Raw genomic sequence first — 24,735 nt, forward strand, 5'->3', positions numbered from 1 at the left:
CTTTAAATTTTTTAGGCGTCCTATAGCCCCATAAAATGGAAACCATATTTTTGAAGATACGAGAAATCCAGAAATACGAGCCAAAGTCTTACAGCATCTACTTTTTAAGTTATAAACTTTGTACCCCGGATAGTACGGGGAACACCTGAAAGCTCACAAAAACTTCAAGAGATTGTCTTTTTTTGACAGATGACAGAAGGCAAACCTCACCGGGAATTTTGTCAAATTTGTTGCAATTGACGGTTAAATTGCTCCTACTCATGGCTTTCAAACAGATAAAGTATTTTGATAGCTCTTTATGACTTTCTTATTAGCTTATTAGCCATTATTGTATATTAACCATGCTGTTCGCATACAACTCATTTTCTGATGTGTGGTTTCTTTGAACAAGGTACAACTTCGTGTCAGTATCTGCTTCCGTGTCACTGAACAGTCAAATTGCTTTTCTTCCTGGGCCATTTTTGTTGTCCCTAAATAAGACTGGGGATACCCTTTTTACATCCGGCACTCTACGAGTTTATTCCTGCTAATGATAAGTGTAACACAAAGATGTTTGCGTTCTCGACCCCATAAAGTGTGTATTTATATTTACATATGTATTTATGTATGTATGTACATATCATATAATATCATGCATACATATGTATGTATGTACTTACATAAATATGTATGTAACCATCAAAAGCTATTACTGAGAGAGCAAATTACTGCTAGAGCAACCATATTTTGTATTCAGGCTCCTGTAAAATCAGTGTTAAACGATAATTCCAAAATGTAAAATGCAAAACTCGAAAAAATCATAAGATTTCATTGATATATATGTAATATGTACATTGCATTTACATACATACATATGTAAATATACAATATTGACTGAGAATCGTTCGTAACAGTTGTAACGCGGTCGACCACGACTCACAACGTTCCTCTTTGTTTATCTTGAGGATACGCCTGAAAATGGTTTTAAATGTCACACCCAAAAATACTTTACTTTTTAAATCGAGCTCAAATTAATTTATATCTAAGAAATAATTATTATTATACCATATATGGTAGGAACGAATGGGAACAAACATAAACCTAAATAATATTCGCAAAAGATTCGTGGAGAGCTCGAAATAGTTCAGAAAAATAGTGATTGTTTCGGGGAAACGGCTACATTAGGAAAACATATTGACTAATTTGCCCATAATCTTTTGATTATAATCCGTTAAATGCTATTTTAAAACTCAAGTTTTTTAATCCATATCAATAGGATTGCAACTAGTCAAAAATGAAAAAAGCGGCCCAGGGAACTTGACAAATGTACATACATATATTAACTGTAAAAATCATGTAAATAACGGAAAAACTTAGCTAAGGCAGACCAATAAAGCGACTTGATAACATAAGCTGTCTATGGACTCGAAATTTGGGAATATTTCATGTTGCCAAGAAACATTTAATTTACATTTATTTATCTAGCTAAAATTTGCATATATACATAGTAACTCATATTTGTTTAACTACTCGATTAACTAAATTGATAATAAAACTAAAGCTTTCAGCAATAAAATACAAACATACAGATGTATGTACATATGCACAGATATCAGATAATTTTCACTTAGTTTAGTTATTTGGCACGCCCACAAATTACTTACAAGCATTCATGCATGCATGCGAATGTGTGTGCACATACATTGTGTTTACAAAATTACAATACTCAATGTTATCATCAGAAAACAATGAGGATTTATTTCATCTGTATTTCAGTTTTGGTATATGGGTAACTATATCTTTTTCAATTGGTCAGATATCCGTGCAAGGCATTCATTGTCTCCAAGTTACACCTTCTGTTTTTATTGGTACAAAATAAAGAAAGGGACAACTAGCTTATGTTGAACGACAGTGACTACATCTTGCTATCTCACTTACGTTGCATATTATCTCGTGAGTAAAGTGTGCTCGCTCTCAATCCACTTGCCTCTCTTGGCAACAAATGTTTGTTGCCAAGCAACATTCTTAGGCCCAGCAACATTTGAAGGCGTATTTTAATGAAAATCGGTCTTCATTCGCCCCACAAAACAAGTAATGTCTGAATTCAGCTAAGTCCGTTGATACACATGTATTAAAAATACAAATAAATTAATAAAAACAATATTTAAAATATTTAATTCAACAACAACTACTTCGTTGCGAACGGCGTGCGATAAAGAGTACTCGTGAAAATTGGAAAATTGAGCTACAAGAAAAACTGTTGACTGTTCACAATAATTATATTTTTATTGTGAAGGAACATGGACCATATCATGACCTCATTTAATTTAAAAACAAAAACAAAGTGTCAATAATAGAGAGATTTTTATAAAAATGTACATACAAATGAATCCATTGATATCGTATCAGCTACTGATACGACGGGACTAGCACCGGTTTTTGGATTACGCGCTCCCTTCTAAGAAAGTCTGTAATTCTTCGCCGTTGCGGACAAGAAACACACAAAAATATTTTTTCGGAACAATCAATATTCATAAATTTTGGCAAAAAAAAAAACAACACAAAAATATTTGTACCTGCTATTGTCAGAAGTTCATAACAATATTAAGAAAACCGCGAGGTTGCAAGCGGAAGATTATACTTGATTGTGCCGTGACAACGCGAAAGGGAGATTGCGAGCTTTGTACCAATTTAAGCGAGGTTACAATGCCACGCCCATTGAAAATGACTTACGGTGATCAGAAGCCGCCATATTCGTACATATCATTAACCGCCATGGCCATAATACACTCGCCGCAAAAGTTGTTGCCGCTAAGTGATATATATAGATTTATAATGGAACAGTTTCCTTACTATCAGAAAAATACTTCAAAATGGCAAAATTCATTGCGTCACAATTTAAGCTTTAATGATTGTTTCATTAAGGTGCCCCGCAATGAAAAGAAGGGCGGCAAAGGATCATATTGGACACTTCATCCAATGGCATTCAATATGTTTGAAAGTGGGAGCCTTTTAAGAAGACGAAAACGATTTCAGATTAAAAATATTAAAAAGGAAATGTTCGATTGGAAGTTACCTGCACCGCCGATTAATGAATCAGGTCCCTATTTAGATTACAAACGGTTGCAAGCCGGCTTTACTGAACCGTTAATACATAGCCATATAAAAGTTGATAATCTTTGGAATTATAATGCTTGCCCACCGCTGCCTCCGTTGGGTGTTCCCAACGTACCAACTATTCGTCCTAAGCGTGCATTCACAATTGAAAATCTTATATCTCCAGATTCTACTTGTACGCGACGTAAGAAATGCGTTGAAAGTGTCTATAGAGACAATGAATATGTCAAAGAACCATTAAACAAGACACACCTAATTAATCCATATTCTCACAAGTTAAATGAACTAACAGCACAGTGTAATGCCTATATGACAAACAATTTCCTCAATAGCCAGTATGGAAGAATAGCTTACTATCCTCAAGCACATCAGCATTTGTTAGACTATTATCACGGCCCCTTAACATTATTTTGATTTGAAAAAGAACAACCGTGTATCCTGTAGTAGCATTTGTAGTATCCAAAAGTGTATAGCCTAGAATAAATTCAATAAATGTAAAGAATAATTTAATCAATATACATAAGTGAAACTAAATTATAATTCAATTATTATGTATTTTTAACTATAATGATTCGTGCAAGAACTGAATATAAAATAAATATCTATAAACTGTGTAGTTTGATTCATTTTCGAAAATAGTTTACAAGGTTTCACTCTAGATCGAATTTTTTAAATCTTTATTATTTATTCATTTTTGTAAAGTCAAAAGTAACGACCAAAAATAAGGTTTTATTTTTAAAATCCTCTGAGATAAATGGGAACTTTTTGTATGTAGTTTGGCTGAGACAAAAATAAGGTTGTAGGCCTCGGTGCTTAGATTATTTCATCATACTTAGATATTGATAAATATGTACATTGCCCAAACATTTAAAAAAGAAATAGAAAAACCGCGATTCGGTGACTGTTTGCACTCTTATAATTCTTACATAGATTCTGTAGCGCGAATATCCACAAAAAAATTTTATTTGAAAGAAAATGTTACCATCTTTTACAGGATTTGTAATTCTTGGTGATAGAATTCATATAATTGAAGGTATGGTGACTCAAAAACGAAGTTTCCTACCAATTTTATAGTTTCTAAAACTATGATGATGAAAATCCGATCATCCCTGCGATGATTTATTAAAAAAATAGTGTTGCTCTACTACAAAATTCGCGCTTTTCGGGTTCTTTGAACAATTTAAATCTGCTGATAATTATGGGTCCAGGCCACGTAGTTGATCTTGATGACAGCTGATTACTCGAGAATCGTTGAGGCGGGTACTGTACGCAATGGGTCCCGCTTGCTGAACTTGACACCTGTCCAACGATCCATTCTGGGCCAGTGGCGTAGATGCGTACCCAGACTCTATTACCTGGAACAAAATGTTAAGAGTTATGGGAGTCGTAATGTGTTGACTGAAAAGAATCGAGCTAGAGAGAGATCGAAGTCCGAGTTGCAATCACACTTGTTCAAACATTTCTTCTTTACTCTACACCATGCGCTCTGCTTCACCGACCAGAGGAGGATGAAAATGTTCTAATCGAGCAATTGATACGTACTGATATGTCGGATTAGATTTTTGTTCACGAGATCGGACGTACATACGTAAGTGCTGTTCCATTGTGTACATGAGTGGCTATAATTTGTTCCAGGAACTTATTAGGACCAGCAGTTGATGTTGACTTGACAACGCGTACCTCAAGTCACTTAGAGTATGAGTAATCTACAAGGCTAAAGGTGCGACCCTGGAAAAGTCCAGCAAAGTCGAGAACATGGGCTTCTGTGAGATTCCGAAGAGCAGTGTTTTACAATGAAGGGCCTTCAATATCGTTTGTCTAGCCGGTACGACTGAGCGGTTCCCCAGACTAGTACTGACTGAGAACTGCACCGATTCCATAGGCCGAAACGGAATGTCCAGTCATGATAAAAGAGCACACCGTTTGACGCAATGAGCTTCTTCAATGCGAAACAGAATTCCATTAGCCACTGTAGCTTTGTGGGAAAGGAACGAGTGGTCGAAATTAATAGGTCCTAAGAATGCCTGCAATTGCTTCTTGCCTTTTGAAGCTGGGGCGTTGTGAACTGCTTTAAATTTTTCAGTGGACATTCATATGAATAGAGCGTTGATATAAAACGTCAGGAAAATCAGCTGGTGAAACACCAGACACATTTATTGATGCGTCAACTTAGTACCGCTTTGTCTATGCGTGAAAATACAATTTTTGTGGACCAGCACCTCTGATTAATTCTGACTTTAGATAGGAGATTGTTGTGGACTCTGCTCGGCCCATGAAAGTTTGAAAAAGCTCACATAAGCTAATACATACTTATGTATGTATTTAAAAGGAAATTGCTGGAGTTTTAAAATGGATTCAATAAATTGGAGGTAAACTTCTTCAAAATTCTTGAACAGTTTGAAAATTAGCAATAATATTTTAATACAACAAAAAATATCTAGTTAAATGGTTAAAATTGTTTATTTATAAAGAATTGCTATTTAAGAAGTACCTCATGCTGAGGTTGTTCTTGGACTTAAATGGTTTTTACATCTGCAGTCAAACCCGCCGCTTCCATGCATTTTGCAACACTCTGTTCATTTTGCTCCCCCGCAGATAAAAAATCACTTTTTCGGTTAGTTTCATCGTTTTAATTGATTTGATCCACAAAATTTGTTGTACTTTCATCAGTTGTTCTCAAGACGCACGTCTGCCAATGTAAACGCCTTTTCAGCTTTATTGCGTCTGTTCCGATGTCGATAACAGACGCGCCCAGTGTGAAAAGGCTATAAAATTATATCGAATGGGTAACAGAATGTAGTGGGTAGAGAAGTAGAGGCGGGCCATAGCAACTGCTTGCAACGTTCCCTCTCGTAATATTAATTTATATGTTTAAAATGTATTTTGTATTTTACACAATTCCGAGTTCGCTCTCTCTGGATTTTTAAGTGCAGCTCTGTCAAGTGCACTCACCAGGACGATCATAAGAAATAGATAATGGAGCGGTGATCAAGTTGCCTTGGTGAACGCGGCAATTGTCACAGTGTTTTAGGTCAAATTCAACAGCGTCAAACAGCAAATCGATGATATCCAATGTAAAGAGTACCCACAATAAATGCCTCCCATGCTGTATATGGTCACACTTTTAATACCAAAATATGTGTTTTTTGTGATGTTTTGTTCACATATAGTTGTGGTTGCGTTCTTGTCTCTATTGGCATTTTGTAAATGTGAGTGTGTAGCCTTTCAGTAATTGAAATTACTTTATTTTGTATTAGGTAAATTGCAATCGAAATTTAAATTGTATGTTAGTGTCGTTAGTTTTTCTTTAGTCATTTTAAAAGTTGCCCAACATAACGATCTAATTAAATCTGTAACTTTTTGTTGTTCGTCCTGTGTTGATAGTAACCGTGCATTAAAAAAAAAAACAACAGTTGCATTCCATTGAGAGGCATTAGGTTTTGAGCATGTTCAGTATAAGTGAGCTATGCTGCATGTTCTGCTGTCCACCCTGTCCTGGACCGATAGCGGCCAAACTAGCTTTCCAGCCTCCGGAACCAACATATAAATTAACTCCAGCTGATGACACAAATATAAGATATAATTTACAACTCTTCGACCGCGCCGAATGGCAGTATTCTGAACGGGAAAAATCGAAAGTAGAAGCTTTTTTTACTCGGACGTCGCGTGGCAACTTGATTACATGCATATATGTCCGGTGTAGCAAGAATGCTAAATACACGTTATTGTTTTCGCATGGAAACGCGGTCGATTTGGGGCAGATGAGTAGCTTTTATCTCACCCTTGGGTCCCAAATTAATTGCAATATATTTGGGTACGACTATTCGGGATATGGCATGAGTGGAGGAAAGCCCTCCGAAAAGAATTTATATGCAGACATTGAAGCTGCTTGGCAAGCCATGCGAAATAGGTGAGTTTAAACTTTACCGAATCTTAATATGTCCACTTTGACGCCAACAACGGCTAATTTATTTAAAGGTTAAACATTAGCCCAGAGACAATAATTTTGTATGGTCAGAGCATAGGAACTGTGCCAACAGTTGACTTGGCTTCGCGTCACGAAGTTGGGGCTGTGATACTTCATTCGCCATTAATGTCTGGTCTGAGAGTGGTATTTAGAAACACAAAGAGAACTTGGTTTTTTGACGCTTTCCCTAGGTAAGAACTTTCAATTCACTTTTTAACATCAAAATGATCTTATCTCTTTTTCAAACAGTATTGATAAAGTGGCTAAAGTTAAGGCTCCGGTTCTTGTTATTCATGGAACTGATGACGAGGTCATTGACTTTTCTCATGGAATCGGTATCTACGAGCGGTGCCCAAAGACTGTGGAACCATTTTGGGTTGAGGTAATTTATTAATAAGTACTTTATTTTTTTATTTTCCGCTCAGGAGCATTAGATTATATAGGCGCATTTATTGATTATTACAACAACTTGACTATTTAGAATTCTTCCATGTTGTCGTTTAATGGAATCAGTTGGATGTCACTGGCTCGCCCAGCTGTTGAACTAGTGCTTTCAGGGACTTGCATCCAGATACAGCTAAGTTTTGCTGCGCTCCCTCGAGAACCTTGATTTCTGCCTCCTCGCTTAGCTTGTAATTGGCAGCCTTCAGTTCGTTCTCCAAGCAGGACTTGAGATCCTTAGGTTCAAAGCATCGGAAGACTACTGACGTTGTATCGGGTGAAAGCTTTTGCAGATACTTAAGCTGATTTTCCAAGTCCTTGGGCTTCAGGTTGAATATATAGACTACTATAACTGTTTCAGATGCTGTTCCCTTGTCCTTAGTTCCCTCACTCTCGCGCCTTAATAGCATTTCGTTATATATTGGTACCATGTCAGGATTATCCACAGTAAGGTCATCAATAATATGCAGATTCATACCACAACCGGACAAACCGTGCATAAATTCCCTCAACTTGCGGAATTTGGACACATCGTCTTTACCCGACCCTTTTGAGTTCCACGAGTAGGTTCGAACGTTTTCGGGCCATGGAAAACTCTTTATTAGAGCCGTGGCCGTCATGGTCTTGCCGACGCCGGGTGGACCCATTAATGCGACCGAACGAAACTTACGATTGCGGTTTAGTGCTTCCGCCATCTGGGCTAGGGCTCTGTCCTGGTTCTGTACTTGCAGGCCAATCTGGTTGAAGGCATTCTTCATGTACATCGGCTGGCTACAGAAGTGGCAACGAGAAGCTTTCTCCTCTGCGGTCGCCACTGCCGCTGCTGCAGCCGTTTCGGAGTCGCGCCACGATTGATCGCCAGCTCCTCGCTCAGCGAGTAGCCGAGTAGCAGGCACCAGTGGTTGTCCAGACTGATATCCATCATGTGCAGACTTCTGGGCGGAAAAGAGAACATACAGAAGACATGATGTTGCGATCACTATGACAGCCGAAATGATCCAGTACAGCCAGGGACTACTGGGAGGAGACTGATGCTCGCCCCCTGACCGACGGTGGTGTGTTCTAGCCATGGCTTCAAACGTTTGTCCTCAATCAGAAAAATGTAATATTAAAAAAAAACTAAAGAAAATTTGGAAAATGCCTTGAGACCAGTCGGTATTGAATGAGGTTTCAAAATAAGTTATACTATTTATACTAAAATATATAATGTCACAGCTAAGTTGTAATGTCATAGCCAAGCAATGGCTCCTATGACCTCGATCCGTTCGCCAGATTTATATCAGAAGTGATTAATTAAAGGCCCCACTGTGCGTCGTTCATCGATGTACCGTGCATCGGTACAAACAGACCGCCTACGAACATTTAGCGAGGCTTCAGCCATCGCTCTCTATATTTTTTCTTAATCTGTAACTTTCCTCCTCTTTCCGATCAAATTGCACAGTAAATAAAGTTATAAAAGTAGTGAATAAAAGCAGAGACACGGCCCTGGCCGTGCATCGCAACGTTTCCACTCGTCTAACTTGATATTTCTTATTTTCAGGGCGCTGGCCATAATGATGTTGAACTGCATCCACAATACTACGAACGCTTGAGAAAATTTCTTTCAGTGGAACTCATCAAATGACAATTAAAGAGCAATGTCGATGCAGGAGTTGGTGTTAGTGACACTACAGCAGTTGTATCTAATCTAAATCCTGTCGAAGGAAGTTTGCCCCCAAGTCCAAAACACCTTAATACCTTAGCTGCTACAGAAAAAGAATCAACTAGAAAATCTTTGGCCACAAATACAACACGGATAGAAAATGATGGTTTGTAATTCAAAAAATGTTTTTAAATTATTAATTAATTCCGTACATATTTTTATACATATGTTTATGTTATGTTATGTTTATACATATTTTGTGAGGGCGAATCCTGAGCGCATTCACGAGTTTTTTCTGAATGTATTTATGTTTAATGCATTTAATAAGTGTGTTCGTTTTTTATTTACAGGTGCCCCAAATTCCAGCCAGAATTCCGCTAAATCTCATCAACAGAAGTTTCTTTAGCAAAAACATTCGGGCTCTTATTATGCAGCCCAACCAATCTCCTCCGAGCAACCGAAAATCGAATTTTCAACCAAATCCTGCGAAAATGGATACAAAAAGCTAAATAAAAAAGATGACAGTCTGCCAATTAACGGTCTGAAATCAAATGGATTTTTGGTTTCTCGATTAAAACAACAACCAAATATTTCCCCGACACTTCCTGTTCTATTTCCACATTTACCGATGAATGCAAATTTATACATAAATAGTCAACATACTCAACTATCAGATCGATATTTAAATAACAAAACCTCCCAAAAAGTCGATACCAATGATGTCAAGGGAGCTATTTCAAGCAGATCCCTCCATGCAGTCAATCAAGTTTCATCCATGTCATCAACAGTAATTTTCAGCTGTGAGAAATCAGATAATTTAAATGGGTCCGAATCAAATGAAACAGATGTTCTTAAAACCAATTTAGAATCTGAAACTCCAAAACATCTCGGTACCTGCAGTGCCAAAATTCACGACTCCCTTTCCCCAGTATGCCTCACGAAAGGTAATAGCATAAAAAGAGGTACGGATGAGCCAACACAGGTATGTTATCAACCAAAAAGTGTGCTTGGAAAGGAAAAATCAGGACTATGTTCCAAAACGACGAATAATAGAAAAAAAACCTCTCTAAATGCCGTAATGATTTCTGATGAAAACAATATCAATTCCTTTAAGTACGGAGGCTCTCAAGTGATAACCCCATTTTTTATAAAGCCAGACAATCAATTGACGTGTCATGTTACTCAAAATATTAGCAAATCCGAGCAAACTTCTCCAAATAATATAGAAATGGGTAAAGCTAATTTTGTATATGATTTGAGTCATGATCAAAATACCAAGCAAAGAAGTACTGGCTGTTTGCTGTATCCTTCGAATCCATGGATTAGAAAACCCGATATTAACCACAAAGTTTCCTCTAAAGAAGAAAAACCTTTGCACCTATTTCAAAATATCGATCCATGGGTCAAACGTGAAACGGACTGCCCATTGGAACTATCACGGTTTCAAACAGAATATGCCTGTCAAGATAAACCAGTTTCTTACACTAAAAATATACCTTTTCCGGAAATTAATAAAACAAAAAATTGTATGCAACCAACATTAAACAATATTAAAAAGGCTAATGATAATCACGTTCTTTTGGATAAGCCTGGGCTGCTGTTTGCCACATTTTCTTCCCAAAACGGTTCATATTCATATAAATTAAGTACAAATTCCCAAACAAAATCTGGAAGTTTTACACTGGATAGATTAGGGGATATCTCGAATCCGCTGTCAAGCAATGCCAGTAAAACAGTAAATGAGAATGATGTTAGTTTTCCTTGTCGAAATGGTCAAGAAAAATTACAAATTCACGCAGACAATTTGCAATCTAGACATAGCTTTTCATCAATCTCTACCAAATGTAAAGAAGAGTTACCCTTGAACATTCGTAGACTTTCAGAGCAAATCTATAAGCCATCACTAACTACAATGGTTCCGTTGTCAATAAGCGATTTGGACATACGTAATATCCCTGCTTCTGAAAAAGCGTCTAATCCACAAAGCCTTTCGATTGGAATACACACACCAGAATTGTTTCATGGAAATAAACATATTTCAGAGCAACATGCGAGTTGCCATAAAGACTTAATATCTTTAAAACTTTCCCCCAAAAAAGTAAAACCCTTTTCAAGTACTCATAAACCGGATACTTTGCTAGAAACCACCTGTTAAAAAAATGTACTAAATAAATACAAGCCAATTTTAAAGTGTATCTACATAAGCTCATTTTGATTTCATATACATATGTATTTATAGAACATCTAAAACTTATTGTGTATCAATTGAATCCAAATACAAATAAACAAGAATACAAGATCTATTTGTAGTAGTAATTTACGAATAATATAAGCTTAACATTTTTACCGTAGTTTTGCATTTAAATAAGGTAACACGAAAACGACCCGTTAGAATGGGGCTTTGTGTTATAGACTTACATAACTACATTCTCAAACATATTCATATGTGTACTAATGTATTATTTCATATTAATATTATTTTCAATACTGTTGTAATACATTTTATAGTAATAAAATCTTTATAAAGATCTAAGTAAACAAAACCAACAGAATTTGGCAGAGTTCATCTCGTGTTTTCTTTAATATTTAACACATTTAGATACAGTTTCGTAAATTATATTTCAAAGATACGTGAACCTACAACATCTTTTATGGTGGCTACTACATATATCACGTTTAGGTTTATTTTTGAAAAAGTTGGTTTGGTTCCTTGAGGTTTTCCTTGAGGTTTTTCCTGTGTCGTGTAGTGTAATTGATGTAATTTCTAATTTAATGTAATTCAATGATAATCCAAATACTGTAGGGCAAGAAACTAGTCCTCGTCTTCTATGTTATCGTTTAATGGAATCAGTTGGATGGCTCGCCAAGCTGTTGAACTAGTGCTTTCAGGGACTTGCATCCAGATACATCTAAGTTTTGCTGTGCTCCCTCAAGAACCTTGATTTCTGCCTCCTCGCTTAGCTTGTAATTGGCAGCCTTCAGTTCGTTCTCCAAGCAGGACTTGAGATCCTTAGGTTCAAAGGATCGGAAGGCTACCGACGTTGTATCGGGTGAAAGCTTTTGCAGATACTTAAGCTGATTTTCCAAGTCCTTGGGCTTCAGGTTGAATATATAGACAACTAAAACTGTTTCAGATGCTGCTCCCTTGTCCTTAGTTCCCTCACTCTCGCGCCTTAATAGCATTTCGTTATATATTGGTACCATGTCAGGATTATCCACAGTAAGGTCATCAATAATATGCAGGTTCATACCGCAACCGGACAAATCGTGCATAAATTCCCTCAACTTGCGGAATTTGGACACATCGTCTTTACCCGACCCTTTTGAGTTCCACGAGTAGGTTCGAACGTTTTCGGGCCATGGAAAACTCTTTATTAGAGCCGCGGCCGTCATGGTCTTGCCGACGCCGGGTGGACCCATTAATGCGACCGAGCGAAGCTTACGATTGCGGTTTAGTGCTTCCGCCATCTGGGCTAGGGCTCTGTCCTGGTTCTGTACTTGCAGTCCAATCTGGTTGAAGGCATTCTTCATGTACATCGGCTGGCTACAGAAGTGGCAACGAGCAGCTTTCTCCTCTGCGGTCGCCACTGCCGCTGCTGCAGCCGTTTCGGAGTCGCGCCACGATTGATCGCCAGCTCCTCGCTCAGCGAGTAGCCGAGTAGCAGGCACCAGTGGTTGTCCAGACTGATATCCATCATGAGCAGACTTCTGGGCGGAAAAGAGAACATACAGAAGACATGATGTTGCGATCACTATGACAGCCGAAATGATCCAGTACAGCCAGGGACTACTGGGAGGAGACTGATGCTCGCCTCCTGACCGACGGTGGTGTGTTCTAGCCATGGCTTCAAACGTTTGTCCTCAATCAGAAAAATGTAATATTAAAAAAAAACTAAAGAAAATTTGGAAAATGCCTTGAGACCAGTCGGTATTGAATGAGGTTTCAAAATAAGTTATACTATTTATACTAAAATAAATAATGTCACAGCTAAGTTCTAATGTCATAGCTAAGCAATGGCTCCTATGACCTCGATCCGTTCGCCAGATTTATATCAGAAGTGATTAATTAAAGGCCCCACTGTGCGTCGTTCATCGATGTACAAACTGTTCAAGTCCGTTTGAATTGAATCGTCATTTTTTAACCAGTCTCCGCTTTCTTCTTGTTTTTATTTCAAACCAGTACACGTTATACAAATAATCTTACATTTTGAAGAATGTTATTTAATTTATAACTTTACTAATCTGCTTAGCGAATTTTTGCTCTCTTCCAATACTTCTAAAATATAAGCTGTACTTTCATCATCGTCTTGTTTTTCATCTTCAAATAAATCAGTTTCGTGTACTGGCATAAGTGCACGGATAACATTTTCGGTCATGCTATGTCCGGTTTCCTGATAGCCAGATAAAAGACGGCGTTTGCAATCAAGTTCATTTTCCTAAAATACAAAGAAAATCAAAATGTTTAAGTAAATGAATATATTTTAATTTTTCCTAAATAAGTTTGATTGACTGACGTTAGAGGGATTGGGTTCAGATTAAGATAAGACATAATCAAATAATTTTTTGTTTTAATACTATTTCCAGCACAATTTGAACTTACTTTAGAGTTTTCATCCTTAGCTTGAGGATTACACAACCATTCGCTACTAGCGGCCATTAAATCTTCGACCTTTGGTCTAAAGCACTTGCACCAAACAACAAATGGTATACAAATAAAGAAGAAACAATTAACTAGAAAAATTCTTGTTGTAGAAGTGCATTCAAAAATCATTCCCGGCTGAATAGCATTAAACCCGAACTTATTTATTGATTTGATACAAAATCCGAAAACAGCCTTTAAAAATCCTGTAAAGAAGGAAACAAAAACAAAAATGTCTAGCGACTATTCCCTATTCGTTATTCTGACTTACCTAAACCCAACAGCACCATCAATATAAAAAGAGCAAAGCGTAGAATTTTAAACAAAACCGAATTGTTTGATTTTGTACTATTGTTAGCACTACTGCTCTCCATGATGCATATATCATTTCGTTGCTCTGCAGGTGGGCAGTTTAACAGAAGCCCTGCATCGCTTTCGGAATTATAGTTCAATTTTTCACAAACATTAAAATTAATATAAGTTTCCAATTTATCAAGGCAATGGCAGCGACATCTCCAGACACAAAAACATCTTGAATGTATTTTAATATCCATTGTCCTCTTTGCTACACTGGCCATATTTGCATTGGGCTGTTTCAGGATTTTTGACCCGGCTTCCGCAGCGATCCTTATCATACTGGTCTTTACAACAACTGGAAACAAACATGTTTATATGATTTAGTATAGATAATAAATTTGCCTATTAAACTCTCTCTGCACTCTTCAACCGGAAAAAGGTGCGAAATTAAAAAAAATGGGAAGAATGGATTCTGGAAATGGAATGGAATGGAAAATACAAACTGAAAATGCAAATAACGGGGCAAGTAATTGGACACAAATGCTTCTTCTGAACTACATATGTATAGCTTACCATCGCAACTAAATTTAATGTTTTTCCTTAAACCAATTATTAAAGGCAACATAAATGTTACAGATTCTCCAACATATGGAAATAGTATTTTCTTAACACTTATTGGTCTTAATATCCCATAGGATTGTTGACAGTTGCAAACATTTATGACAAATTCTTTCGCTGCAAGTCCTTTATTAATAAGTTCGACCGTAATTTGAAGAGCATCCCTTGTCGTGGTATCAGTAATAATTCTAGATATTTTTACTTTGTAATGATTTAATAATAAAGCTGTATTCTCTCGGAAGGGCATCTTGATTTTAATGCTAAGCGCTAATTAATCGAGATTAAATATAAAATATCATAAGTATCAATTTATATTTACATTAATTACCTGGTAATTGTCCTTCAAGCATATTTAAGTACAAATGGTTCTCATTATTTGCAGAATTTTTCAACTTGGTTATGGAACCATTTGAACTTTTAGGTTTTGTTGACTGTCCTCTGAAATTAGCTTGTATAACGTTTTGTTGTTCGTGATTCGGTACAACATTTCTGGATAAATCAAAGATACGAGAATTTCTGAAATCATTAATAAATCCTTCTTGAGTCGGTTCTTTTCGCCTTTCCCGATCTGTTTCATTTACTAATTTGGTTTTTTTAATAAAAAGTTTTTGATTTTGGAGCCGTATTGATTTTTCCATCTGTAGGACATCTATATTTGTAGTAAATAGAACGGAAAGATTTCCGTTTGCAAATATTCCAGCCAGACTATTTAATCTGCCGATTGTATAAAGAAGAGCACATACATTTTCTAGTGGGTTCTTAAAAATATATTTCTTAAAATGCGAAAGGCATTAACTTTGTTTTGTCATATTCATTTAAAAGTCCACCGAGATCGAACCAAAAAATTAACTTTTGATGGTTTGCAACAAAAAAAATAATTCCCTATGAGTACCGGGTACTTTATGAATACTTTTCCTTTTGGGATTAGGACAATAAGTGTATCAATAGTGGTTTACTTACAAAATGATTGGCACAATCTTCCACCACCTATTATGACGCTTTCTGAAAATTTCGATTTTAGTTGCAACGAAAGGTATAGGGCTACTCATATCGTAAACTGAGAAACTGCAGCTCTTTTTACTTTAAAGAAAATATACCATATGATACAAGACAATACAATTATAATATGTACGAGGATTCTGAAAATACAGCTTACCATTTTGCTTTTATATCTCGTGTTGCCTTTAAATCTTCACATTTACAATTTTCTGGATTTCGAAAGCAGCCACATGATTGGCGAACAGGCTTTCCGGTAGATCGATTTGCATGTTGTGAGTCAATATGGCAGGCATGAGAGTCGTACTGGTTTTTTGAAACCGTTAAGTTGTTCGCATATTGATTTTGGGATTTGCCTCTTAAGTTTTTATTTTTTCCGCCACAAGTATTGCAGGGAATTTCATCGTTGTCGTTTACATTTTTAAAGAATCTTTCATCGCTATTACACTTTTCAATTATTGGTAGACATTTGTGGTTTTCGATATTTGATATGTAATGTAAATTTCGCTTTTTTATTTTCATAAATTTAGACTGGCGAAAATGATCGGGTATATAATATTTTGAAAGGTATTCCTTTTGAATTCCATGATCTTCTTTGATAATTGAATCTTCAACAAAATTAATGTTAGCTGTAAAAAAATAATATTTAATAGTATATTTGAATACATTATAAACAATAGTTTAACGATATAGTGTCAAGATCTAGCCATAAATAAAGAGTCGATCTACGACGTTAAAGTCATCTTTCAACAAGTGCCCGACGTTCCCAGTACTACCGGTGCCAAAAATACAGGAATACTGTTCCTAAACTAAACTAAAACAGCCAATCCTTGCCATGCCGCTATTATGTGAGACTACTTTGTGCATAAATAAATTCTGGTTTATGCTTTCAAAATGATGAACATTGCTAATTTGCTTAAGATACTCACATTGTGAAATGTTTTGTCTTCCAACTCCGTTGAAGCTTATGGGTGGTTGTGAGTTATAAGTTGAGTGTTCATGGTTCAATTCATTGTCCTTAACTGTCTAAAACCATGCTATTATTTTATAAATATCATTTATTTATTATCTAGTACTTACTTTTACAAATTGAAGAGGATACATACTAATCGGCACGCCTCGACTAACAGCAATCAAGTACGGAGATAGAATTTTTGAATTGGACCGTTTTGTGGTCTCATATGTCTCGTCAAGGACCCAAAACTTTTCCAGATTTTCTCTATCAAAACTTGGACTAATGTGAATGTTAACAATTAGTTCAGACTCGCATGATCCGTCTTTTTTGTATAAAATTGCATTTAAGTAATCTGGCGGATTTGAATCTGTAAAACATTTAGCAAATGCATGTTTTAGCCCAATTGTATACAACGCATATATAACAACCATAAAGATTTGCCGTTTCATTTTCTTTATATTTATTATTTCTTATTTATGCTCCCAATATTTTACAATTTGATTTGATTACAATCTCAAAGCAGTTTGAAACTAAAATAATTAAAGATAATTTATTGAGGTTTTGGATCGTTGTTATGGAAAAACGTTTGCTTCTTCGGTTGGTTAAAAATATACAACTTCCGTTCAAAACTGTAGTGAGTTCCATTTTGTAACACTGATCTTACATGAGGCAGATTTACAAAAAAAAAAAGAGCGCTGGAGAGAGAGCGAAAAAGAGGCTAGCAAAATTGAAGCCACTGCCTCAAATCGCTCATACCTTGCGTACTATTACTCATGTTTCTTGTGTGAATATGTTCACCCAAATCTTTTGGAGAAAGCCAAATTACATAAGCCTTTCATTCAGGTTTTTAATCCCTTTACCATCAAGATAGTTTAATTTCTACTTCTGTTAAGCTCTCCAATATGTTTTGAAGTCTTATGAATTTGGGCAGATGTTTGCTTTTGTTCCTTGTGGGATGACAAGAGGAACTAGCGATATTAATATATACACATTTAAGTGATAAATCTACACATTTGTAGTTACTTGTGTGTGATTTTATATAGCTAACTTGAAATTAGCTTAATTATTTATCGGTCGTAAGCGTATATACAATTCGTCGAGCAGAAACATTTTTCTTCAGTTGTTTTTTTCGATTTACAATGATATCATAATGAAAAGTTTCTAAGCCTTTTATAAAGTGTTGAAAAAAAGTATAAATATTCAGCAGGCATGAAAGAAAGTCAGTTGTTGCGTGTAACGAAATCAAAAGAAACATATTTTTCTCTCTTTTAAACATGTTAGTGACAATTGCTGCTTTTTTAATTATTTTTGGAACGCTACCAGGAGATGCCTGGAAAAATAATAAATTTCGTCCTGCTGACAGTGCGGTTGAGAAAAACCCCGAGCTCTCTCTACTTATTCCAGCACAATCAATGGGTAGAATTGTAAACCGCAAAAGCCATATATGTGCTGATCATAATCATGAGGCAATGGGTAACAACATTATAACTGAATTCGAGCAAGCCGATCGCGGTGAAATACATAAAGAAATAAATACAGAAAATCTAAGATATCAGGATTATCCCGAAAATTCGGACTTACCAGCACAGAGCGCTGATTCCACAAAGCCAAATGGATTTGGTTCCATCGATCAAAACCACTCTTTCAACAATGTAATTTTAATTCTACTACGAAATATACAACCGCAATTTCATCTTCAACAGCATTACACACTTTTTCCCAAGGATAACTCACACACGACTTTAGCTCCTTCATCTCAAACGATATCATCTTCAAATTATGGAAGTCAATTAATCAACAATGCTTTTGTGTATGGAAATCAAAATAAAACTCCAGTTTCTTCCATATCATCATCAACACATAATCAGCAAGATCACTTACAATATTTGAGAGAAGGAGAATTGAACGGATCACCTTTTGATCCACCAGTACAAAATACGAGTACTTACCCATATAGCAATAATGTTGAGTTAGCACATAAAAATCAGTTCAAGGATCAAGAGGAGGAACCTTTATTAAAAAACATTAGTAGTTTTTTTAGATATAAGATCATATATTGATAGAAGTAGTTCCATGGGAATTTTAAAATCAAATAATGATTCATTTCATACACATTCTTCTTACGATGTACCTCTTAATTAAAAAACAAATTTGTTCTTTTGCACATTTTGCTAGCAAAACTGTTTTTGTATCTGAGTACTCGGCTTTAGAAAACGAATCCGCATTCGCTCAGTCGGTACCGGTTAACTGACAGTCATATGCCAGCATTGCAATGCCAGGATATTGTGCTCCGGAGATTTTAGCAAACGCGTCCCGTCACTCCCAAATCTACTGTTCCCGACGAACTGCCGTCGTCTTTATCGAGAAATTTAAATTGACAGGAGACAGGATCCGCCATGGAATATAAGTATTTTTATACCCGGTACTCGAAGAGTAAATAGGGTATATTGTATTTGTGCGGATAACGGTTGTATGTAACGCACAGAAGTAAACGTTCCGACCCCATAAAGTATATATATTCTTGATCAGCATCAATAGCCGAGTCGATTGAGCCATGTCTGTCTGTCCGTCCGTCCGTCCGTCTGTCCGTCTTGTTTGTCGGCTAGTTCTCAGAGACTATAAGAGCTAGAGCCATCAAACTTTGGCACCAGACTGCTGTATGCTCACACTGAAACCAGTGTATTTCAAAAATGAGCCCCGCCCCCTTCCGCCCCCGCAAAAGGGCGAAAACATCCCAAATCTACAATTTTGCAGATAACAGAAAACTAAAAATGCCATTCCGTAGGGAATGACCATATCTATCAGATCACCAAATTGGGATCCGATTGGATCATTATTATAGCCACAATGAAGAAATTTCAGTGGCCAAACCCACCCCGTCCCGCAGCAGTCACACTCTGCTTCGCGCTGTTTATGGCCTGGCCCCTGACACGTCACTGCCTCTGCCGCTGACTCTGCCGCTGACTCTGCCGTGACTCTGCAGTGTGTGTTTCTAGGGGAGGGTGGCGAGCTAAAGGAGCGTGTTGGCCTGAGTAGTGTTGTTGATGTAGATGACAGATGAAGAAAAAATGTAAAATTTGACAAATAACCGCTAAGTTGCAGATGTAGTACTGAGTGCCGGGTATAAAAGTTGTGACGCGTAAGAAGCGTCTCACACGTCCCTTCTCGTTATATGTATATTCCTAATACAACAAAAAGTCTATCGGCCATTGTTTCTCTAGATATATTCATTTTCTATGATTCTATGTTTTTGGTTGAGGATACGAGAACCTCATTGTCCTATTGTTGCCGCAAGTGTGCGTCGTTTGAAGAATAGGAAACGGGCTTGGAAAAAAATTGAAACAAAATTGTGTATGTACGTCTCTAACTCGAACAGTATGTGAGAACAAAACGATCAACGGGACGAATATGTGGTCATACCATGTTTTCTCGGCTATCGATAATATCTTTTTAAGAAATGTGTACTTCTGTCTGCTACATCTACACAAATCTAATATAAGCCTATACTCTTTGCGTATAGGGTATACATAAGTAAGAGAAAACACGATTTTATTTCTGAAACATGACAACAGTTTTATGAAGTATCTCTTAAATATTAAAATATCTCAAATAAAGAATCAAAGCATTATATCACTATTACAGTTGATTCACTAAAAATAACGTTTTTAACTCTATACCGATGGTATAAATGGTACTCAAATTATATTTAAAGCACATTGCATGTTTTGTATATTAATCATTGATCCAGATGGGCACTTGAAAACTTCAGTCGCACTTCCCCCTTGAGCTACGAGCCATCCCAATCTGAAAAAAAATAATTAGATACAATTAAAATGAGGAGGAACGCTTCTGTGACTGAAAAGCTACTGCTGTAGTACTAAATACATCTTGAAAGTATTTGTAAATCCGATGTGGATATAGTCCCCCCACTCAAGCATACATATATTGAACTTACATATTATCGAACTCTGGAGCGTTTATATCGATTCCCAAGTAATTAGATTCAGCACATAGTTCCTGACCGGAAACTAAAAAGAAGATTTGTGTTGGGGTCAAGCTTAGACCAGGTAGTCGCGCCATTCCTTTGATAGGACCAGTCAATGAAAGCATTGAGTGGTATGATATCTGCATTCCTCCTGAATGTATCAAAATGTCCATTCGACTATAATTCGAAAAAATATTTACAGAATGTGGAACGCAACGCATTGCCTTTTCATCAAATGATTTTGTTATAGAGCGCAAAATTTCCTTGGCTATGGAAACGCCAACAGATGCATAATGAAGATAGGGCGGCAGCGCTGCATTAAAATACGGTATGAGGATGACTGAAAGGGGAACCACTGCAAAAATGTACAAACATGTTATGGGAATCCAGTTTATACATTCCAATACACATACCGATTGAATGGCTTAGTGTATCGTAAAATATAGTTGATACAATAGGATATGCCCATCTGTAAGAAATATTTATGAAATAGTTTTGCATTTACATTTTACAGTACGTTGAACCTACGCATCATGTGATCCTGTACGCATATTAATTTCATTGGGAACTAGTTTGTTTTTTTTATAAATCTCTAAAATATTTTGAAACCAACATTCGGAATTTATATTCAAGCTTTCTAACGACTTTACTAAGTCGGTAACATTTGAAAATCCTTCCCACGTCTGTGATTGTATTTTTAACGCGGATAACTTTACAAGAGCAGCTCCTTTTAAAGAAGGCGCTCTTTTTAAATGGGCTTTCAATGATTTAAATATTATTTCCGCCTGAAAGTATTTAAGAATTGAATTCAGTTCAAATCTGTAGGTACCATAATAATTACCCGTTTTGTAGTGTCCTTTAAATCGTCAGACGAATGTTGCGCTATGTATAAAGCTGATGCTAATTCAGGTAAAGCCCACATGGTGGACCGAGTACACACTTCAGGACTTGGGTAATCCCTTGGCAATATTTCTATCGCACTTAGCAAAAGCAATGAATTATGTGCTACTCTGGTCGGATATTTTGTAAGAAAGTGTTGTAAAGCTTTGAGATAATCACCATTTCTGACAACTATGGGTCCACTCCAGTTTTGTGGAATTAATAGTGTCCAATTTAGCTAAAAAGACATACAAAATTAGTTTTTAATACAAAATATATTGAAATGTAAATAAATATATGTGTGGGGCACCATGGGGAAATAAATAAAAAAAATATTTATAATACTTACAACTGGATACATATCCTGCAGGATGGATATATTATACAGCACAGAACTATCCCAAAATCCTCGTCGAGAATATTCAACTTGCATCTAGAATACAATTCAAAGGGTAATCGTTTTAAAAATCAATTAAATAGATTTTTTTCTATAAGAAAACGTTGGTAGATTTACTTGTGTTTAAAACTTACCTTGTTAAGATCCTTCACAAATTCAAAAATTGTTTCTTTTTCTGATATTCTTTGATCATAAGATACAAAATGTGGGAGAAAATTGTCAATCAAATCGGATAAAAGTTTTGGGAGTCCTTGGCGAATACGGCTTGGGGGTGCTTTTGGGCTGATCCAACGAATTTTGTGCTAAAAATATAGTTCAGATAGTTAATAAAGCTAATAAAATACTTCAGCTTCAAATAAACATAAGCACCTCTAGGATAGTTGACGATGTGCTTGGACCGCTGATTATAAGAAGAATATGAGGTCTTCTTCCATAGCTTAGATCATAATATAAATCAACTAATGGGCTTGGACCGAGTTCATAAATGTTAGCTATCAAAGGTGCAATACTTGTAGGACCTGTTGAGCCAACTGGTTGATATCCGCCCAAAGTATCAAATACGCGATGCATTACTGTTGAGTTGGTGGTCTGTTGTAAACAGCTCTCAAATAAATTATGTAATATCTTAAAACTGCCGTCCATCGATTTATTCTGAAATAAAACTGTAGCAAAAAGATTAACAAAAATGTATTTAGCATTGAGATCCATTCTTACACAGCATTTGAGTATCAACACTTTTTTGAGAGTTTCCCATTTCAATAAGGTTTGTTATATTTTTGTTTCGAGTATTCCGCCAGCAACTAAACTTCTTAAATTCTGTGCAAGGGTCCTTGTTCCAATTAAGTCTGGCTTGAATACTGGAAGCTACTGATTCACAAATTACATCCATGCATTCGGGTGGTGCTGAGACGGGTGATGAGCAACGGTCGCCTTCCATATAGCAGTCTCGGGGTAAGGGGGACGGTGCCGTACTGATCAAAAATAATATGGGTGACGCTACAAGCAAAGTAGTCACTAATAAGGTTGCAGATGTTATGGCCATTTTATGAACAGCCGCAGAGGTTCGAAACCATATACATGGAGCACAGCATATCCATCCAATAATGCTGTTCTAAAATAAAATTAAGTTTATTTCAGTTAAAAATCATTTGATTGTTTATTATATGGACTAGTTATAATTTCTAACAGTTCAATAGGTTTTAAAGTTATTATAACCCTGTCCTTCGTTGAAATTGCTTCGAATTTTGAAATTGGATCATAATCGGATGACTATATCATAGTATGCCCATTCTACACCAAGCCGAAGCCTGTTACTTGGGAAACGCGGCAGAAACGCAGCACTCCTCCCACCCGAGGGGCGCTGCCGCATGACGCGCGACTCGTGTAACTGAACCGGTCGCGGACATGCAGGAAAAATAGATAGATAATATTCGAGGAATTAGAACTAAAGACAACTAAAATCGATAAAAATGCTAAACTAACAAAAAATAAATATACATCAAACTAACTACGGGAAAGGTATGCTTTTATAATATAATAATTATTAGGGGCAAAGGAATAAAGTTTCTAACTACGTCCCCTAAGGATGGAATATTTATTAAAAGCAATGTACTACTGCAAATTGGCACTTGCATACACATGAGCTGTATTCCAAAATCGAACGAACAAGCGTGATATAGAGAGTCTTCGTTATATAGAAGTCATCAAATTCAAGCAGGCCATGGCTGTATTTACCATTGTAGAAATCGGTTCAGAAAACTTTAACTTGGAGTTTAGTCCAATGTAATTCTCTCAAAATAACTACCGCAGAGGATGTAAGGCGCCAACAAGGGACTAAAGCGATGAAATGTTATTAATTTTGCATTTCGAGGCATTAAGATGGCTACCCTGTGGTACAAGGCGACAAGATAGTGTCTGATTTAAGTAAGTTGATTGATATAATTTTCAAATGTTAGGTAGGGGTGCTGAGAAACTGCTAAACCTAAAGTAGCTAGTTATTTTGCCTATTTATTTATTGTTTATTGTTACTTTCGTATTTTGTAAAACAATTAACTTAGAATATGTACCTTATTATATCCCGCATTAAAGTTTTCGATGTTGGAGCTATCAACTATTTCAATTTCATCGGATTTGCAGACTTGTTTCGAACCAACGGGTGTTTTAAAAGATAATTGTTTTTGGAGTAGGGATGCGCTACTTCCACCGGATGGATTTGCCGTTGTAATAAGATTTCGACCGTGAGTACTCCCCAAGCTGGCAACACCATTCTTTCGAAATACATTACGTGCGCTAGAATCAGCTGTCATGGTTTAGATTTGCGGCAAAAAAATGTATCGCTTCGTATTTTATTTCCTCCTATGCATTGGTATGCATATAAATAAATTTGTATAGCTTTTGCAATGTACGGGATTTTAAAGGTTGATGCTGCAAATCATTTTTAAAAATGCGTATAATTTCATGTTTACTGTGAAATAATCAATACTGGTCAATTTCTCACCATGCATCGGGTTCCATATATTTACATATATACAAACATGTTTACGACACTTCCTCAAATAGTTCGGGTGCATATGTATATAGTTCAGAATAAGATTACTTAGGCGATTGGAAATTATTTACAATTTATCCAGGAAATGTGTTTTCTTCTATGCCGAGCAGAGGTAACAAGCACTGACAACAAATGAGTATATTCTTAAAAGCTTTCACGAGCAGCTTTCCGGGATGTAAAAAGCTTAATTCAATATGCCACTTTTACATGCATTTATTTATGTATCAAAAAAATTTTACATTAAAAGAAATTTGAATAGATAGAAAAAGAGATAA

General features: G+C 36.3%; 6 protein-coding genes across 7 annotated transcripts; 2 read left to right on the forward strand and 4 right to left on the reverse strand.

The window, feature by feature from the left end:
• Positions 1-6,284: 6,284 nt before the first annotated feature.
• On the forward strand, positions 6,285-9,611 carry LOC117896915 (alpha/beta hydrolase domain-containing protein 17B). Its single transcript, XM_034805454.1, has 6 exons — positions 6,285-6,305; positions 6,481-7,006; positions 7,075-7,254; positions 7,313-7,445; positions 9,045-9,312; positions 9,497-9,611. Exons 2-5 carry the CDS (start codon positions 6,543-6,545, stop codon positions 9,126-9,128), a joined length of 861 nt encoding a protein of 286 aa, XP_034661345.1. The 5' UTR covers positions 6,285-6,305; positions 6,481-6,542; the 3' UTR covers positions 9,129-9,312; positions 9,497-9,611.
• Positions 7,485-8,700, reverse strand: LOC117896914. Of its 2 annotated transcripts, XM_034805453.1 has the most exons (2): positions 7,669-8,700; positions 7,524-7,586 (listed from the first exon to the last, which is right to left on the reverse strand). In XM_034805453.1, exons 1-2 carry the CDS (start codon positions 8,572-8,574, stop codon positions 7,584-7,586), a joined length of 909 nt encoding a protein of 302 aa, XP_034661344.1. In that variant the 5' UTR covers positions 8,575-8,700; the 3' UTR covers positions 7,524-7,583. The 2 variants fall into 2 exon arrangements, with proteins under 2 accessions (XP_034661343.1, XP_034661344.1); XM_034805452.1 differs by having other exon boundaries at positions 7,485-8,699.
• Positions 9,142-11,642, forward strand: LOC117896034. Its single transcript, XM_034804043.1, has 2 exons — positions 9,142-9,165; positions 9,553-11,642. The coding sequence occupies exons 1-2, from the start codon at positions 9,142-9,144 to the stop codon at positions 11,299-11,301; spliced, it is 1,773 nt and encodes a 590-aa protein (XP_034659934.1). The 3' UTR covers positions 11,302-11,642.
• A 142-nt stretch (positions 11,643-11,784) lies between these two features.
• Positions 11,785-12,989, reverse strand: LOC117896035. Its single transcript, XM_034804044.1, has one exon. It carries the CDS (start codon positions 12,987-12,989, stop codon positions 11,994-11,996), a length of 996 nt encoding a protein of 331 aa, XP_034659935.1. The 3' UTR covers positions 11,785-11,993.
• Positions 12,990-13,356: 367 nt separating this feature from the next.
• On the reverse strand, positions 13,357-15,775 carry LOC117896924. The gene is made up of 6 exons (XM_034805464.1): positions 15,661-15,775; positions 15,029-15,414; positions 14,656-14,967; positions 14,057-14,437; positions 13,747-13,991; positions 13,357-13,582 (listed from the first exon to the last, which is right to left on the reverse strand). Exons 1-6 carry the CDS (start codon positions 15,747-15,749, stop codon positions 13,373-13,375), a joined length of 1,623 nt encoding a protein of 540 aa, XP_034661355.1. The 5' UTR covers positions 15,750-15,775; the 3' UTR covers positions 13,357-13,372.
• A 4,567-nt stretch (positions 15,776-20,342) lies between these two features.
• LOC117897938 (endothelin-converting enzyme homolog) lies at positions 20,343-24,572 on the reverse strand. The gene is given in 12 exon segments (XM_034807029.1): positions 20,343-20,379; positions 20,381-20,455; positions 20,607-20,991; positions 21,050-21,105; positions 21,165-21,421; positions 21,478-21,753; positions 21,865-21,948; positions 22,047-22,214; positions 22,282-22,574; positions 22,627-23,023; positions 23,979-24,336; positions 24,410-24,572. Coding segments are annotated over 11 exon segments (2,253 nt in total). The 5' UTR covers positions 24,219-24,336; positions 24,410-24,572; the 3' UTR covers positions 20,343-20,357.
• Between the last annotated feature and the right edge of the window lie 163 nt (positions 24,573-24,735).

Source organism: Drosophila subobscura, chromosome O, assembly GCF_008121235.1.
Source record: "Drosophila subobscura isolate 14011-0131.10 chromosome O, UCBerk_Dsub_1.0, whole genome shotgun sequence".
Classification (NCBI taxonomy): domain Eukaryota; kingdom Metazoa; phylum Arthropoda; class Insecta; order Diptera; family Drosophilidae; genus Drosophila; species Drosophila subobscura.